Genomic DNA, 19144 nt, shown 5'->3' on the forward strand with positions numbered 1-19144 from the left:
CAGCCATTGCTGTGAGCACTTTCACTCAGACATACCCACAACCCAACAGAGAATCGCCTCCCACCTACAAGGCAGGCACTGACCTCCAGCCTAGGGGTCTCTTTTTGCATCCAGGCAGGACAAGCCATGGAATCTGCTGGGAGTGCCAGAAAAGTCCCCAGCCCTGGGGAAGTTAACATCCCATAGTGCAGTCCTTTGGCCATAAAAGACCTGGTGGGAAACGAGTGGACTGCCCTTTGAAGCAATTGTTTATAGGAGGGCACAGCATCCCAGAAGATGAAGCCTTTGCTTCTGCTTATCCTAATGGTCTCCAGGTCTAGTCTCATGTTGCTCTTCTTCCCTGTCCTGACCCCCTTCACCTATCCTCAACCCTGTTCTTCAGAATGCCATGGCCTATTACCGTAGTAACATATGTCCTCTTGCTCCAGAGCTCCGCACCGAGATCCAGTGAGGAAATCCATTCCATACAAGAATTAAGATTCTAGTTCTAAGAGGAACAAAGTAAGCAGCAAGCCTTATATGCTGATATTTCAATCAGGCTCATTTCTGCCAGCACATGCTGTGCCAGTTTCAAGGTCTACACTACCTTTCTGATCCTCTCCCAGTTCCATGGGGTAGGTATTATCATTTTCAGACAACAGAGACTTACTAAACTTGCCAGCACTGTAGAATTAGAACTGGAATCCGGTTATTTCCACTCCGCATGTTCCCACTAGCTCAGATTATGGTAAGAGATCTCCTTTCATTAAAAAGGAAGAAACTGAAGGTAAAGAAGACTCTGAAGTCCCTTCTCTCTGCATCTCCCATGTGTTCTTTTCACTCTATTTCTGCTTAAGCAAAGAATCTGTATTTTCCTCACATAGAGAATGATTAAGTCTCATAACAATGGGATTCTAAACAATGGAATAAGATTTATAAATTGAGTTTTCTGTAATCCATTTATATAGCAAAGAAACATATTCTCTCAAAAGATAAAGTTTTTTTTCAAGTAACACATTGCTCTATGCCTATTTTAAGGGCCATAATCAAGCAATAAAATTTTTAAAAAAATTAAAAATAGTGGGTTGTGTAAGCCATTTATGTTTGCATTTCGTACCTACAAAATGCTGATCACTACCACGTACCATGCATCATTAAAACCCCAATGATAACTAAACAGTTAAAGTAAGCCTTAGTTTTTCCACACAGCAAAATAGTCTCTCCTCATAAACATTTAGTCGTTGGTTTTAAAGTTTAAATTCCTACCAGCTCTCTCTTTTGATTGCTAGTTAAATTATATTAACATTTGACACAGACTGTTCCTCTCAATTTCACACCTAATCATTTCTTTCTCTGTCCTTTTAACCTTGAAAAATAGTGCCCCCAAATTAACTTTACTTCCAAACACTGCAGCAGTAGATCTAATTTTCGTATGACAACAGTTTTGCTGTGGCAAAGGTCAAATTTTTAAAGAATCACATTGGAGTTGGATTTAGATTTCCTTTAAAAGTTTACTTTCTTCACCTCTGATTAGATTTAGGTTCTAATTTATATTCAGGCAACTTCCTATACACTTGTGTGTGGGTTTCAGGCTATTGTGTGCAATGGGCTCCATGGAGTAGTGTTTAAAAGATTCCAACACTGGAACTGGACTCACAGTTTGCACATTAGTAATTCAGACTAATCAACTATTACTACTGACTGGGGAATTCTGATCTTGGAAGTTTCTAGAGATGGTCCAGAAGAAGGGATAAACCTCAAACATGTCGCCCAGGGAACATGCAGCAGATTCTTTGCATTTCTCTCAGGGTATAGACTACTTCTTTTTGATACAGCAAGCAAAAATATACAAACTACACCTCTAAAAAAATAAAAATAAAAATAAACAACAAAAAAAACCAAACTACATCTCTACTCTTGTTTACGGGTGTCTATGAGGCTCACCCTCCTTGGCCCAGGAAGATACTCACATGTTGGTATTGGCGGTGGCGGTCAACCATTCCCCAGCAAGTCCAACCACATCTAGCCCACTGGAGAGCTGGTTAAAAAAGCAAGGATGTCCTAGAAAAAAAAAAAGACAAAATTGCAAATGAGCCAAAATAAAAACAGGGCTAAAACATGGTTTAATTTTATTAGCAGTTTTTTTGTTATCAGGTATTCAGGGATCAATCACACATAAACTAATTTTTTCATTCAATAGACATTACTGAGAGCTAATGTATGGAGGGACAGTGCTCAACACTGGGGACATAGTAGTAAACAAGACAGACAGAGCCACTACTGTGTGAATCTTACTGACCAGTGGAAGAAAAAGGTATTAAATAATGACACACATGTGTTCAATTGCAATTCTGAAAAGCACCACAAAGGAAAAGATCAGGATGTCAGTAAGGCCATTCCTCTGAGTCCTAAGGCAGTCTGGGGAGCAGGAGAAGCAATCTTTAGAGAAGGTTTCTTGTAGGATGTGATCTTTCAGGTAAGATCTAAAATTTGCTTCCAGCCAGAGAGTAGAGGAGATGCATCATGGTTATGAGGAGTAGCTTGTGAGAAGTCACTGAGTTGAGAAATTAGTTCTCTCCTTAACTCCCTAACAGATTGTTCTTCGCACTTCTTTTAATACCTATTTCTTTTTTTTTTAAGATTTAATTTATTTATTCATGAGAGACACAGAGAGCGGCAGAGACATGGACAGAGGGAGAAGATGGCTCCCTAAGGGGAGGCCAATGAGGAACTTGATCCCAGGACCCCATGATCCTGACCTGAGCCAAACGCAGAAGCTCAATCACTGAGCCACCGAGAGCTACCCAGGTGCCCCATTTTAGGACCTATCCTAATGATGACTTGCATCACAATTCTTTGCAAACCTCTTTTCCCTCTGGTCACTTACCCCTGTTTGCAGCACCACTCCTCCCATAGCACATGCATAGTTTTTAATGAGTAGGGGCTCAGTTAATGTTCATTAAATCGGGAGGAATGGCATGTCTGGAAGTTGTGGGTTGTTAGAAATGCTTCTTTCTATCATTTACTTTTCGCTTTCTCAGCATCTTTGCTTTTTCCCCTCTGTGCTTAGTACTGGGAAATGCAAATGGAGGGAATGGGTCCCTAGAGATTGGCCTACATTTGCAATGCTGACTAAGGGAAGGATAAAGAACTTGATTTACATCTGTCAGAGTCCTTCCCAATTGCAATGCTGTTTTTCAGAACTTCCTTTTGCTATTTTATTTCCGACTAAAACTTACTTCAACTTCACATTCTCTTTCTATGGTTGAATTTAGTCTTGAAACATGCCTTCTATTTCGGAATCCTGTGAGACTTTTTGTCTTATTCAATATTTTTCTAGTTGTAAATATACTACATGTTACAGAAGTGCCTGAATAGAAGATGATATACACAGAACAGTAATTTTTATGCATATATGTAGAGAAAGTATCTACATAGTTATCCAAATATTTATAATAAATACATTTGGAAGATATAATTTAAGAAAATATTAATTATAAATAGGTAGTTTTATATTTGTGCATGTACATATATACACTTTCAGAGTTTAAAATATAGTTAAATATAATTGATATCATATTGAGCATGTTATTTTGTAGTATGATTACAAAATCATGATTTTATAATGATTAAAATTTTTTATAATGATTTTTATAATGATTAAAATGATTATAATAATGATTTTTATAATGATTAAAATTCTGTGAAAAATTCCTTAGGACTTTAAATGATAGCATTGCAGAGTATCCTCTCAAGGATATCCAGTTTATATAAGATAAATATCAAAATGAGTATACTTTTTTTGGTTCTTGTTATTAAAATTAATGCAAAAATGAGCATTCTTTAATAGAAGTCATTTTTGTTTGTTGGCTTGTTGATGTTTGATCTGAAGATAAAATATTTGTGACGCTTAAAGTTTCTGGGATGTCAAAAATACATGGTCTATTGGATGTCTATCAAATACAAGGCAAGTCATCATATACAAATGATTTCCAGTTATTAAAATATACATGAAATATTTTCACAAATCACATAATAAGAAATGAATAATAAACTGGATATAGATTGTATTTGAACTCTTTTTTGTATACCTCTTTCCAAAGATTATGTTTTACATATGGAACATTACATGTTCCAAATGTAAGTATACATTTGATTTTGGGAAAAGGGTCGATAGAGTCTATTCAAGCAGTATTAGCTCCTGGAAGTATCACTGCTTTAAGTGGTTAAGAATAAAGTTATGATACAATTAATCAGAAAATACAATTTCTAAAATTATGTACATATACATAATTATACATATAATTTTATGTCTATATATTTTATTGATGTAAAAGGATAATCAGGAGAAGCCCCGGTGGCTCAGCAGTTTAGCACCACCTTCAGCCCACAGCCTGATCCTGGAGTCCCGGAGTCCCACATCGGGCTCCCTGCATGGAGCCTGCTTCTCCCTCTGCCTGTGTCTCTGCCTCTCTCTCTGTGTCTCTCATGAATAAATAAAATGATTTTTAAAAAATGAGTATGACCAAATAAAATAGATAAATGGAAATAAGTAAGTTAAAATTATAATTAGTTGCCATTGGGATATAACCTCCCAAACCCAAACTATTTTATTTACTTCTCTTTGTTAATTAATAAAAAATTCATACGTGATAACACCAATTTGAAAATAAACTAGACAAATGTTTTAAACAAAAATGAGTAAAACGACCATTTTCAACATACACATAAACTCAAGACTATTCAATCAGTTTCCATTTCAGATGCATCAATTTGAATACCTGTTTTTACTCCATATTTTAAGGTATCTGTGCAGTCAACAAGTAACTGCTCCAAAGATTCAGGGTGGTCAGACAGTTCTAAGTTAAACCCATCCAAACCTTCAAGAAGTTGATGAGGATGATGAAAGTCCAGTATTTTAGTTTTAACATCAAAAGTTTTTTTGATGTAATGAAGAAGGATATTTGCCACTTGTAGCAAAAAACATTTTGTTAAATCTTTACTGTCCTTGGATGGCAACAAATCTAGAGGGAAAAAAAAAAAAGAGATAAACAGCCAGGTCAAGTAACTAGAGTATCAAAGAAAATGACCATGGGGATAGAGTTTTGATCATTGGAAATTAAAGTTATTAAAAGGTTATGTCAATTAACAAGCAGAATTTTCCCAAATCTTTCTCATAATCTTCATTCAAAGTCACATTGTATAAAAATTTTCATCAAAGGAAAAAAAAAGCCATTTTAGTTTAATGCCACTGGAGTAATTAAAACTTTAAGATTCCCAACTGGACCTTATTATACTGTCTTGTCAAAAAATGAGCTGGTAATTGTACTTTTAAAAGTAAATTAAAGCAGTGAGGGGTGCCTGGGTGGCTCAGATAGTTTTAAGTTTCTGTTTCTTGATTTTGGCTCAAGTGATCTCCTGATCTGCTAGGACTGGAGACTGCTTGAGATTTTCTCTCTCTCCCTCTATTCCTCCATAAACTTTATCTCTCTCTCTCTCTTAAACAAAACCAAACAGAACAAAACAAAACAAATGCTAAAGCATCATCCTAATGAAATTACAATTTCTTCAATAAATATGTAGATGACAAAGTTTTATAAAAAAGAATGAAACAAATAACATTTGTTACTAACATCCATACCTGAAGCATAAGCATTTGATAAATCAGTCAACACATTCTCAGTCTGAGCATCTTTTGTCACATTTTTCTCAGTTGATTGAAAAGTATGATCAGATTTTTTTTTCATCTGTTCCTTATCTAAGTTAAAAAGGCAGTATTTTGTCATTATTAAAACATGCTGATAATATGTATTTAGTGCTTTTATCTGAAATTAAATAGATGCTTTCAAGAAATTCATAATGATTGAAATTCTTATTTGTATTCATCCACATGCTATCTCTGGTGGGTAGGTATACACGAGAGAGAAAAATTAAAATTACTGAAATTATGTAAGGCTTTTTTATAACCATATAGAGAACAAATGATACAATTTGTGATTGTTTGTTTCATGTCAGTTTAGTGTACAGGATTGGGAATTCAGTAATTAAGACCTATAATGTTCAAATACAAATAACAATGCCTACTTCATAATAAGATCCTGCTATTAACATTTAACTATATATAATAATTTCTACTACATATTAAGAGTCTTAAGTTTCTTGCACACTTTCATCCTCACAATAATACTACAATATAATCCCATTTTTCCCAGTATGCAGATGAAGAAATAAAGTTAAAGAAGCAGTAGTAATAATTAATACTTTTTGAGCTCATATGATGGCTTAGACACTCTTCTAAAATCTCACATGTATTGCTCTACTCAGTCCTCATAACACATGGCTATGGAATAGATGCTATTATTATTAATAAAAATAGTTTATATGGTGGAACTAGGATTTATAGATGGATGTTTGAATCCAAAGACCATTAAGTTTAAAAATCAGCATTTAAAAATAGTAAGTAATGAGATCCCCTTCAATAAAAATATTAAACTAAACATCCAGCAAATAATCCAGCAAATAAGTCATTCTTAAGTATCTTTTAATGTTCTGGGCAATGTAGGGGGAAAAAGGAAGTATAAACATAATTCATAACATCAAGGTGTTTACCTATAGCTAGACGGGATAAAATATGAAGTAATCAGAAAATAATTTCTAGCTAAATTTTATTGTTTTGACTTTATGAGGTTAGTGGTATTAATTGCTTCCAGTTTTAATGGATTTTTCTTAAAATAAAATAAGTCATTCCCTATATATTTCAGACTGCATTTTTAGATTATAGCAGAGTTAATTTGGTTTAGTTTTGATACAATGCTTAAGCATTTTAAGTGTTTATGTAAGAGATAAAAATGTTATATTAGAGCTTTTTCCATAAATAAAAACCTGATGCATGAAAAAAACTATATGAGACAGAAATTATAGAAATGTGAGATAATTTGCAAAGCATGCAGTGTACTGAAAAACAAGTTACCATATTACATGTTGACCCAATAGACATATATTAGCTTAATTCTTTAAACATCTTTTTTTTTCTCAAAGGAAATTGCTTTTTAAAGTTTCACTGCTATACACAATGAAGAATAATTAATAATGTAAATAAATGCTAAAGTAACTAAAATTTTAGAAGCAAAACTTGTTTTAAATAATTAGTGGACACAACAATTACAAGAAAAAATAAAATTTAAAAAATCCTACACATGGAACACTATTATAAATGTTGATGAAGAAATTATATAAAAACCAAAAGATTTGATATATTGGCATAAGAATTATCCTCCATTAACAGTTCAACTACACATTGAACCTACAACCTAAAACTATATTACATTTATATTTAATAACAAAATTATTGTTTTAAATATATAAGACAAAGATTATTAATATGTTTTTGCCAAAATATGTGATATATGATAAATATATGTGATTAATAATCACATAAAATAAGACTTTTTGACATTCTGTACTTTTTGACAAGTGATACTCAAAATCCCACTTCTTCTCACAGAATTTCAACTTACTTGCCAGGCTGTATCCACACTCCTTGACATCCATGTTCTGTGAAAAAGTAGTATCTGCTTTAAAAGAAGACCCAGAGCCAGGGTGTGCTTTTATGTAATGGAAAAGAACCTGACCAGGAAAGGTGTGTAGCTGCTGTAACTTATGACATAGACTCTCAAAGTCCTTTTGATTGGTGGCACAGAAATCTGAAGCAATTCCATTATTTGTAAAAAGGGCAGGGATACTTTTATTTGTTTAGAGAATTAAATGAAAGATGATTGTAATGTATTTGTATTTAAACGTTATGGATTTTTAAAAGTATGACTTCATGTCGAAAAACGAATGGGTTTCAACTTCCCTTTTGACAGTTACAACTCTTATCTGCAGGGTGAAGTGTTAGGTACTTAACATTCTAGCGTAGATATGAAAAAAATGCACGGGGGCAGGTTAATGATACAATTCACACCTTTGTAACAGTTATTACTTTTTGCCTTTGGATTGAAAACCCTTAACATTTTAAATAATTTGAAAATACATAATGGTCATCACTTCTGAGCCTCATTTCCAACTACCCATTTTCTCCAGAATTAATCAAATGTCCACTTATCCCTTGGGATTTACAGCTATTGAATAATGTGCTGTCAACGTTATTTTTCTTTATTAAGCAAGTTTAAGCATGTTAATGAACGAGCAGGAAAACACTGATGATTCACATCATAAAATCACCTGGAATACATTATCCACTATTCTAGGCATTTGGGTGCAATTTACAAAAAGATTAAGTAACTCTTAATTCATTCTAATAATAATGGAAAAAACATTGTGGTTTACCAAAAGCCATTTACAACTTCCAACCCAATTTGAGACAGTTACTTCAACTTCTTCATTAAGGAGTTCACTTAGAGCCCATAACAAACAAAAATATATATATTTAATGATTTGAAAATCATTTCCCCCTTTCATTGCTTTCATTGGGATTGACTGATATGATAGAAGTAGCAGAAAAGTGGGAAAATAGAATAAATGAACTCCAAGGAGTCCACAGCTGTCTTTCCATTTCTTTCAACAATCAGCAGAACTTCTTTACTCTAATAGTGTCGTGACATCCACTAAGGAAGATTGTCCTATTATCTTCATTCTGTAAAGTTGAACCCTTCCCATGTCTACTAGACTCCCTCTCATCTGTCAATAAGCCCACCCACGTTCACCCACTGCTTGTGCCATGAGTCATCCCTCACATGCCAAGTTCATCCCCCTGAAGCCCCTTTCTTTCTCACACATAATAACCACCAGCACTCTGTTCAAAAAGATTCAAACAATCTCAATTCTGAGGAAATGGATTTGGAGCCGTGAAGTACCCTCTAGCTATCACTCATTTTTTTCCTTTCATGTCCTCTCTGTGGGCAATTAGATCTGTATTTATAGACATGCTCAGGACAGAACTGACCCTCCTCAGCCCAAGGAGAAATTAATATTGTTGTTTCACCTTACCCTAATTTTATGCATTTGTAAAACACATATAAATTAGAAATTAAAACTCACCATTTGTCTCTACAAAGCATGTGAAAGCTTTCTTATATTTTACTACATTATATAGGATTAAAAAGGGGGATAAAAGGATAATACTCCCCTCTTATGATGGATAGTAATACTAACATTAACGCCTATGGATTTCTTTTACTGAACCCTTGCTGTATTGCATACAGTGCTAAATATTTTTTCATACCTTGAATCCTCTTAGAAGTTCTATTATTTTGGTATTATCATTGTCTTTTTGTTTCACATCTCTCCTTACTTCCGTTCCACTATCAATAAAGCGGGCATTTTAGTAATACCTACTCATGGCTTTGTGTTATCAAAAGAGAAAATGCCTCTTAAATGCCTTAACAAGTAATTCTCTATGTCACTATTTTCCCCCTTAGCAATCCTGACAGACAAAAACAAAAAATATTTTGAGAATGCCACTTGCTCTGACCAAAAGTTTACACTGACTTCCCAACAACTATATGATGAAGTCTTTTATTGACCATTTCCTTGTGTTACCACCTACCACTCATTTACAGACATTTTCTGCATCTCAAAAGTAAGTTCATTCACTCTTTTTATTACTTCCTCTCATTATATTTTGTGAAATTTCATCTATTTTATTTTTTTAAGATTTATTTATTTATTTATTCATGATAGAAAGAGAGAGAGAGAGAGAGAGAAAGAGAGGCAGAGAGAGAAGCAGGCTCCATGCTGGGAGCCCGACGTGGGACTCCAACCCGGGACCCCAGGACTGAACCCTGGGCCAAAGGCAGGCACCAAACCGCTGAGCCACCCAGGGATCCCCAATTTCATCTATTTTAAATGCCTTCCTTCCTCCTTTCTCCCACCCCAAAGGTCACATTTAACACATATATCAAGTACTTCCTGTGTGCCACTCTTCCACGCTAAATCTGTATTAATTCATTTCATTCTCCCTGAAAGCTTATGACACAGCTGTTTGTTTTCTCTATTTTACAGATGAAGAAGCTAAAGCACCAAGGATTCATGTTATTTGCCAAGAATCATATAGCTACTAACTGGAAGATCCAGGATTCAATCCCTAGCCATTCTGGTTCCAGAATCCACTCTCTTAACCCATCCTGAATTCTATCTTAGAAGGTCCAACTCACATCTTAGTAGCTCTATAAATATTTTCTCATCTCCATCACTGAGATGACGTGTTCCTTATTTTTCTCTAAAGTATCACATCAAATATCAGTCAATTTTTGTATAGTTTATTTGGTAGTTCGATGCATTTATTAGAAGTTGTGTCTTGGGGCACCCGGCTGGCTCAGTCAGTAGAGCATACAACTCTTGATTCCCGGGTTGTGAGTTCAAACCCCATGTTGGGCATAGAGCTTACAGTAAAGAAAAAAAAAAGAGAGAGAAAGAGAGAAAAAAAGCTCTGTCTTGATGTGGGAGGGGAAGTCAACATTCAATATTGCCCTTAAGGAAGTTATGGCTTAGCAGAAAAGTGAATAATGGACAGAAAACAGTGTCACATTTTAATAATGGGAAATGTGCTGCATCTATAATAAGGATGATATTCATAGATTCTAGAAGAGACATGGGACAGGATGGTACAGAAAAGGTGCTCTGCAAACATGAAACAGGAGACTAGCAGGGAAGGCCTTTCTGAAGAGGACAATATGTCAGCTTAAATGAAGGATAAGTATCACTTACCTGCATGTTGAGGGAAGAGAACATATTCAAGGAAGAATGAAACAAATACACAAGATGTTGAGATGCCAATTGAAGAAATAAGAGAAAACCAGAGTATGGGACATCCCAGGAAACCAACGGGGAGAAGTAATCCTAGGGAGGTGGGAAGGACACATTAATGTGTTTGGTGCTTATTTGTAGAGCAATAGAAAACCAGAGAAGGGTTTGAGATGCACAGTGATAGGACTGTGGTTTCCTTATGGTTGTAGAAACAATGGTGAAGGGGTGGTGGTTGAATGTAATAAATATATTAGTAAAACTCTGAGCAAGAGTTGCTTATCATCTTTGAGGTTAACAATTATAGAATATGAACATACCCCTTCTGACGAATTTTCCACAGTGAGTTCCAATTTAAATGCATGAGATTGAAAGATGATGGCATTATATTATACAAATATATAAAATGACATAGAATTATAAGGGGGTAAAAAATTACATTGAAACTGAGAGACATAATAATGATAATAATTTATAGGCATTGAGCCTATAGTCTTAGGCATGATCTGTTCTAAACTTTAATGAGCCTTAACTCATTTAGTCTTCCCCAAACTCTGTGAAGTAGTTTATTAGTTAAAACAGTATATGCTGCTTTAACAGAAGCCAAAATAATGGTGACTTAAGACAATTAGAAGTTTTATTGCTCTCCTACATAAAAATCTAAGCAGGTAAATAGCTCAGGGCTGTTGTATTATTCTGTCCAGGAGGTCAAAGACTGGGGTCTTTCTGTCTTGTGGCCATTCCATCCCTTAGACCAGTGCTCTCTGAGAAAAATGTGTGAGGCACACATGTAATTTTTAATATTCTATTAATCACATTTAAAAAATAAAAAGAAACAGATGATATTAACTTTAAAATCGATTCAACGTATCCTATTATGTCCAAAATGTTATAATTCAAACATGCATTGAATTTCAGTTAGAAAAAAAAAAAAAATTCAGTTAGATGTTAAGTGGATGCTTAATTAATTACATGTTAATTGGGAAATACTTGTTCCATTTTTAGATTTCATAAAAGTCTCAGTTAAAAAATAGATTAATTTATGTATGTTTCAAAAATACTTAAAAATTCTTTGATAACCAGAGTATCAATTTTTAAATTTAAATTAATTAAAACCAAATAAATTGGGGATCCCTGGGTGGCTCAGCAGTTTGGTGCCTGCCTTTGGCCCAGGATGTGATCCTGGAGTCCCAGGATTGAATCCCACTTCGGGCTCCCAGCATGGAGCCTGCTTCTCCCTCTGCCTGTGTCTCTGCCTTTCTCTCTCTCTTTGTCTATCATAAGTAAATAAATAAATCTTTAAAAAAAAAACATTAAAAAAATAAATAAATAAAACCAAATAAATTTAAAATTCATTTCATCAGTCATGGTAACCACATTTTAAGGACTGAACAGCCCCATGCAGCTGGTAGCCACTGATCTGGACAGCACAGGTCAAAATTGTTGCTCTCACTCACTTTTCATCCACAAGGCTAGCCTGTTAGCACTGTATCTAGATTCTAAACCAATGAGGGAAAGGTAATTACGAGAAATTCGACTATTGCTTAAGGTGTGATCTAGACCTTGTGCTCGTCCTTATGGCCAGGACTCAGTCATGTGACCAGAGAGTTGACAGGGCCATATAGGGCTGCTAGGAGGTTAGGATAGAAATCATAGTCTTCTGCTGGATGGACATCTTCCCTGCTAACACTTTGTAAAGAAGTAGGCAGAGAAGAGGAAGTTTACCATTACTAAGACAAAGATGAGATCGATATTAGGAAGCACTGACAATCTATGGCACATGCAGATACTGTAGCACTAATTTTCAGATAAGGAAAAGGAAGCACAAATGTGTGCCTTGCCCACATTTATGCATATATTCTATTAAAGTTGAAAAAAATTATATTTGGACCATGATATAAAAAATGTTTGGAATTTTGACATGTTAAGCATGTAAGTTAGAGACAATTGTTACCTAATATTTTATTATTTTTTAACCTACCTATGCTGATACTGTAGATATTTTATGTATAAAATTTGAAAATGAGAAAAAGTATAATTCAATTTCTTTGAATTCTACTTTCATGGTGCTTTATATTATTCAGTGTTTTACACAATTATATAATGTGTAGTCACACTGTAAAATTCAAAGAAGGGTTAAATCATTCCGTTCACCTAGGTCATCTTTAGTAGCTTTCTTTCCGTATAATTTCTGATTATATGGGTTCAAAGAGAAAGATAAATTTGAAGATAAACAGCTAAAGCTGTGGAACAAAAAGACACGATAACTCAATAAACACCGAGAGATATATTGATACGTGTTTACTTTGTAAGATTTGACTTCATCTGTTTTTGTAAGTCGCTGATCTCTTTTGGGAACATTTCTTTTCATCTCTTAAATATTGTTTTTGACAATACCATGAAGCATGATATTCTAAATACACAAAGGACAGAGAAAATCACTCATACTTTTTTCTGGTCTTTTACATTCATGTAATTCTTTCATCTTTCATTTCACGTTAATTTTCCCATAAGCACTGGCAAACTTATTGTTTATGCATATTGAGAGGAGAAAAGATCACAATTATACAATATACTTGAAACCATATATTGTTCTTTGTACTTATTGTGGATAACTACAAGATATCTTTCTTTTATTAGCTTGATCTTTGAAGTTGAAAAACAGTTTTGTTTTTGTAAATCACCACTGGCATTATATAAATATGTAATTCATTATATAGATATATATTTCTAACCAAATATCCACAGTGTAGAAACCTTCATAAAACTTAAGAGAGGTTGCTCAACAAAGTACAAGTAGCCACTGTCAGGGCAGAGTTTTGATCCCCTACCAAAAACTAGATCTTCTAACCTTAATCGCTTCATTTTATGAAAACAACATAACATATTAACTATTCCTGCCCATCTAGTGACTAAAAAATAGGTCCTATGATCTTACCAAAATTTGAAATTGTTTTCAGGTAATGTAGGTTTTTACTTGAACATAAACTATTAATGTGTAAAGCAATATTGCTTCTTCATTTTCAACATTAATTCTTCCATTTATCTGTGTTAGTTGAGGCATTTCTAAATGGATATCTACATTGAGGGAATTGAATTGTCATTTATATCTCCACATTCTATTTCTTGATACATGTAATTAATATTTTTCTCAAAAGTTCCCACATTTCCTCAAAGTCTGCATTATGAAGAATTATTTTTCTTAAGATTTATTTGTGTATTTCACAGAGAGTATACATGAGTGGGGGGAGGAGTAGAGGGAGAAGCAGAGAGGCAGACTCAAAAGAGGCAGTTTCAAAAGAAATCAGGGAATGGCATGTAAATGTGGCTTTAATAAATTCTTTAAATTTTAATAATTCACAAATTAATAGATAATGCATCATTAGTATTTTAAAAATTAACAGTATAAAATTGTTGCCTATTAGATTGGACAAAGAGAATGATTTACTTACTTAAAAAATAGTCCTAGGACAAAAGGCTACTTTAGACCTAACAATGCTTCTTAAAAACAAGACTTGAAAGGATAAGGCTGACCCACAAGTAAGTTAACTACCTACCAAAACTCAATACTGTCTGAGGGATGACATCTAAATACAAAGTGACAAAAAATTCACAGTGTCCACCATCCAATAAAAATTACAAAATATAAAAAGAAGTAGGAAAAACGTGACTTGCAACCAGGAAAAATATCAGTAAATAGAAAAGGAACCAGAAATGACAGAAGTGATGAAATTAGCAGGTAAGGACTTTAAGAAACATCTGCTACAAATATGTTCAAGGATTTAAAGAAGATATGCATATAATAAAAAAGATAAACAGAAGCAATAAAGCTAGATTAAATAGAATTTCTAGGGCTGAAAAAAAAATTATGAAATGAAAAATTCACTAGGTTGGCCTAATAGGAGATTAGAGGTTATAGGAAAAAAAGATAAGCCTAATGAATTTGAAGAAAGGGCAATAAAAAATATCCAAACTGAAGCACAAGGATACAAGATGCTGAAAACAATCTGACCAGAATCTAGTGATACATGCAGCAAAATAAAGCAATTTAATATATCTTTAACTGGAGTTTCAGAAAGAGAAGAGATGGAGGAAAATATTTGAAGAAATAGTGGTTAAAAAAATTTCCAAATTTGGACAACATTATAAACCCACAGATCTCATAATGCTCTGCAAACTTCAAGGTGAATAAACAGAAAGAAAACTATACCAGAAGACATATATTGAAAGGCTAAAAGTGATTACTTAAAAAAATTTACGACAGCCAAGAAAAGATTCATTGTGAAGAGAGGACTGATATTAAGAAGGACCAGACTTCTCATCAGAAATAGTGTCAGAAAGCAGTGAAAAGACTTCTTTAGGAGCGCCTGGGTGGCTCAGTCATTTAGGATCTGATTCTTGATGTCAGCTCAGGTCATGATCTCTGGGCTGTGAGATGGAGCTCTGTGTTCGGGCTCCTCGAGCAGCAGAGACTGCTTGAGATTCTCTCTTTCTCTCTCTCCCCTTCTGTCCCTCCCCACACTTGCACTCTAAATAAATAAATAAATAAATAAATAAATAAATAAATAAATATAAATAAATAAATAAATAAGACTTCTTTAAAGTACTGAAAGAAAACAAGCAGACACTAAGTCAACATTATCTAGAATTTTGTGTCATATTCTCCATCATAAACAAAGAGGACTTTGTTGATAGTATTACAAGACACATTAAGGATGTTCTCTGGGCTAAAAAAAATGATAAAAAGTTTTTTAAAAATTTGGCTTTAAAAAAAATTTGGCTTTACACAAAGGAGTGAAGAATGTTGGAAATGATAAATGTGTGAGTAAGAGTATTTTTCTTATTTTAAGGTTTTTAAAAACAATTCATTATTTAAAGCATATGTATATGTTGTTTTTGTTGTTGTTTTGTTTCCCCTCAGATGCAACAGAGAAAACCAGTAATATAAAAATATAAAGGCAAGGAGTACTTGCTGGATTTGGCAGTATACAGAATATTGGTTGTCCTTGCCAAAACAAGTTGTAATGAAATATTAAGAATGGAAGCCAGTCTGGTGGTTTGACAAGCGAATGGTGGTATGATTTTTATTTTTGTCTTTGAAAATAGAATTAATTTTATAAAACAATGTTATTAATGTTAATATATATGATTGTTAATATATAACTATTATTTTAAAATAAATTGATAAATTATTTTTAAATTTACCAATTTTAATTTATAATATTTCTAATACAGCCAAAATTACTAGTTATACCCCAGACAAAAAACAACTCTTTTGGTTTTCTTTGAGGTTGTCAATAATTTTAAGCATATAAAAGGATTCTGAGAAGAAAAAATTTTAAAACTACCATGTTATAAAATGCTACTCTCATAAGCAGAGATGTTGTAGGTACAAAATTATTTTGAAGTAGAAAATAAGATTCCCAATGGTATTGTCTTACTGAAAAGAAAGCAATAAGCAAAATGCTTTATCTTATGGTGCCTTATTATTCATTTTTAATGATGTATAGGTATGACAACTATGCCTAGTGTTTGCATTTGAATCTCAAATGATAATTACTAAATGCAAAGAGGGAAAAAATAACATCTGGATATCACAAAATAAACCAATAACACAAATTGGCTCAGGAATATTTAATTTGCACATTAATTCATCTACTGAGATAGAAGGCTTGCAAAACAAATGAATAGACTCATAAATATTCCTTGAATTATTTATCTATTTGATCTTTTGTAGGTGTATTATGCAAAAATTTTGCTCCTTAAATAAATGACATTTGAATAGTTGAAAAAAATGCTCTCATTATAATCACTGGACACTGCTATGCTAATAAAAGCAAAGATGAAAGATAGAGATTTACATAATTGAACACCATTTGAAAATGAGATATTATTTTGAGTCTTGTTTACACATTAGAAAACTTTAAAACTGATATAGATGGTGATGATTCACTAGGAAAGAGCAGAGGATAGTACATTTATCTCTCATCTCTCTAGTTTTCTGGGAGTGAGGTAGAGTTCTATCTACCCAATTCACCCTCATTCACTTAGTGTGCTGCATGATCTATATATACTAGATGATAGGGTTTTGTGTATATGTCCAAAATATATTTACTTCCTTGTGAAACTTTACTTGCATGAATTAAAGATTAAGATCTGTTACAACTGCTGACTCAGTTTTGCATGCCTTCCCCAAATTTCCTTTATTATTTGAATCCTATTTATTCTTACAGGCCTCCTATATGTCTTTCTTAATACCTTAAGGTGAAATAAATTTGTTTCCTCAGTATTAACATAGAGTATTTTGGGCAGCCCAGGTGGCCCAGCAGTTTAGCACTGCCTTCGGCCTGGGGTGTGATCCTGGAGACCCAGGATCGAGTCCCATGTCGGGCTCCCTGCATGGAGCCTGCTTCTCCCTCTGCCTGTGTCTCTGCCTCTCTCTCTCTCTCTCTCTCTCTCTCTCTGTCTGTCATGAATAAATAAATAAAATCTTAAAAAAAAAGAAACATAGATTATTTTAAGTTTTATTCTGTTTTTACTTTAAAGTGCTTATCAAGTATCTTGGACTGTAATTATTTATATACACTTTACATCATTGACTACATTATCAGTTCCTTGAAGTAAACTAGCATTGTGTCTTCTTCACGTTGTGTCTTACTCAGCTCTGTCTGTATTGATTAGTGCACAGTACAGAACTTAGTAGATGGTTATTTTGTATTAACTAAAGTGAATTAAATAACCTCATCAAGTTCTTTCAGCTCAGCTTGGATCTTCTGGTGTGACGACCAAAAAATAAACCTGATTCAGGGAAAGTTAAGTGTCAAGAGTACCGTCTTCATATTTTGTATTATTATTGAATAAGAATGAAAGAATACCATATTTTCTATTACAAAAGAAAAAATATAAGACCTATGTTCTTAACTCTTGGGATAAATACTAAATATAGTATTTGATTTTTTTCCTCTAAATTATATCAAAGTCCTAATTACTAAATATTAGTTGTTAAGAGAGATGAGGTGCTAGAGATGTGACCTAGAATTGAAACAGCATGTGCCATATCAAGGTTCACTTTGAGGAGTCAACTTTTAATTACATCTTTGCCTCATTCATCTTCTAAATTGCCAACAATATCTCAGTAGCTTCCTTACTGAATTTCTTCTTTTTGCTCTTGTTTTCTTCTAATCCTACGAACCATAGCCAGTGAGTGTTACTTATATTTCTGCATTGATTGAGTCATAGGACATTTATTGATGCATCAGTCAGGGAGGAATAATAATATTCCCTCTTCCTTTCTAGGTTCTTGGCTGAGACTTTCATAATAAAAGACAGCTTAATAGGAGAAAAATGAAAAGTTTAATAATATCCCTATATACAATGGGAGCTATCCAGGAGAAACTGAGTAGTTCCCCCAAATGGTCCAATTCATCACCTCAAATACCATCTCCAGCTAAAGACAGAAGAAAATGTTAGAGGGTACAGGGAGCTAAGACCAGTTATGCGGGGGTTGCCAGGGAAGCACAATAAGCAAAGTTACGGTTGTTTTGCAGATTAAGTCATTGCCTTCTTTATTGATAAGAGTTCCTAAAGATTTAGTCACTTTCCTTTTCTGGTACAGAGATGGAGACACCTTTATAAATGGAGATATCCATTATACATAAAATGTCTTTTACAAAAGAGTAACTTCTATCCAGTTTTCAGAGCTTCTCCTGAGTTTGCCCATCCTTAAAAATAATCAACCTCAAAAAGTCAGTATACAAAAGAGGCATATTTGGGGATGGTATATTTTGTTCCACTTCATGTCAAACACATAGGTCCTGAAGGGCCAATCATATCCCCTAAGACTCAATCAATCACACATCCTATGACTATTATCATTCATCCAGGGTTGAGCATGTAACCCAAGCTAGAACAGTCAGAGCTCTTCCCCAAGAATTTTCTAATTGAAGCAGCTGCTGAAGACCTCTTTGCTTCACTAACATATCAGTGTCTGACCCCAGACTGCTGGTAACTTTTTTCTCTGCCACAGAGTGAATGAAACTGATTATCAGGGAACGTAAAAAAACAGGCATAAAAACCAAATTCTGGATCCAGCCAATCTCTAGTTCAGTTTCTTGAGGGACTCTAGAACTGTTAGTATAAGCAATTTGTTAGGGTCTAACAAGACACCCCAAGGGTCAGCAATGAGAAAGTCATGGCCAGCTACTGGAAAATCCAAGGCCTATCCTGGCAGCACACCACAAGAAGCTGGATCAAACCAGACAGGTCCAAGATGGCTGGTGGCATGACCAGAAACCCCTGACCAAATTAAGAAGGAAAAGCTCGAAAATGTTTTCCTACCCCAAGTAATGAATATTCCACGCCCAACTGTCAATAAAAGAAACCTGACCCTTAGGGTGTACATCTCACTCATAGTCTTGAGCTC

At 34.0% G+C, this 19144-nt stretch overlaps 1 protein-coding gene across 1 annotated transcript in view; it reads right to left on the reverse strand.

The window, feature by feature from the left end:
• Positions 1 to 10692, reverse strand: part of LOC140630716 (glutamate decarboxylase 1-like) — a 32821-nt gene extending 22129 nt beyond the window's left edge. The window contains exons 1-5 of the mRNA XM_072821782.1: positions 10687 to 10692; positions 7411 to 7441; positions 5621 to 5686; positions 4761 to 5003; positions 1950 to 2040 (exon numbers count right to left, since the gene is read on the reverse strand). Of these exons, the coding sequence (XP_072677883.1) occupies positions 1950 to 2040; positions 4761 to 5003; positions 5621 to 5686; positions 7411 to 7441; positions 10687 to 10692 (437 nt within the window). The remainder of the gene's footprint in view (positions 1 to 1949; positions 2041 to 4760; positions 5004 to 5620; positions 5687 to 7410; positions 7442 to 10686) is intronic.
• Between the last annotated feature and the right edge of the window lie 8452 nt (positions 10693 to 19144).

Source organism: Canis lupus, chromosome 1 (genome assembly GCF_048164855.1).
Source record: "Canis lupus baileyi chromosome 1, mCanLup2.hap1, whole genome shotgun sequence".
Classification (NCBI taxonomy): domain Eukaryota; kingdom Metazoa; phylum Chordata; class Mammalia; order Carnivora; family Canidae; genus Canis; species Canis lupus.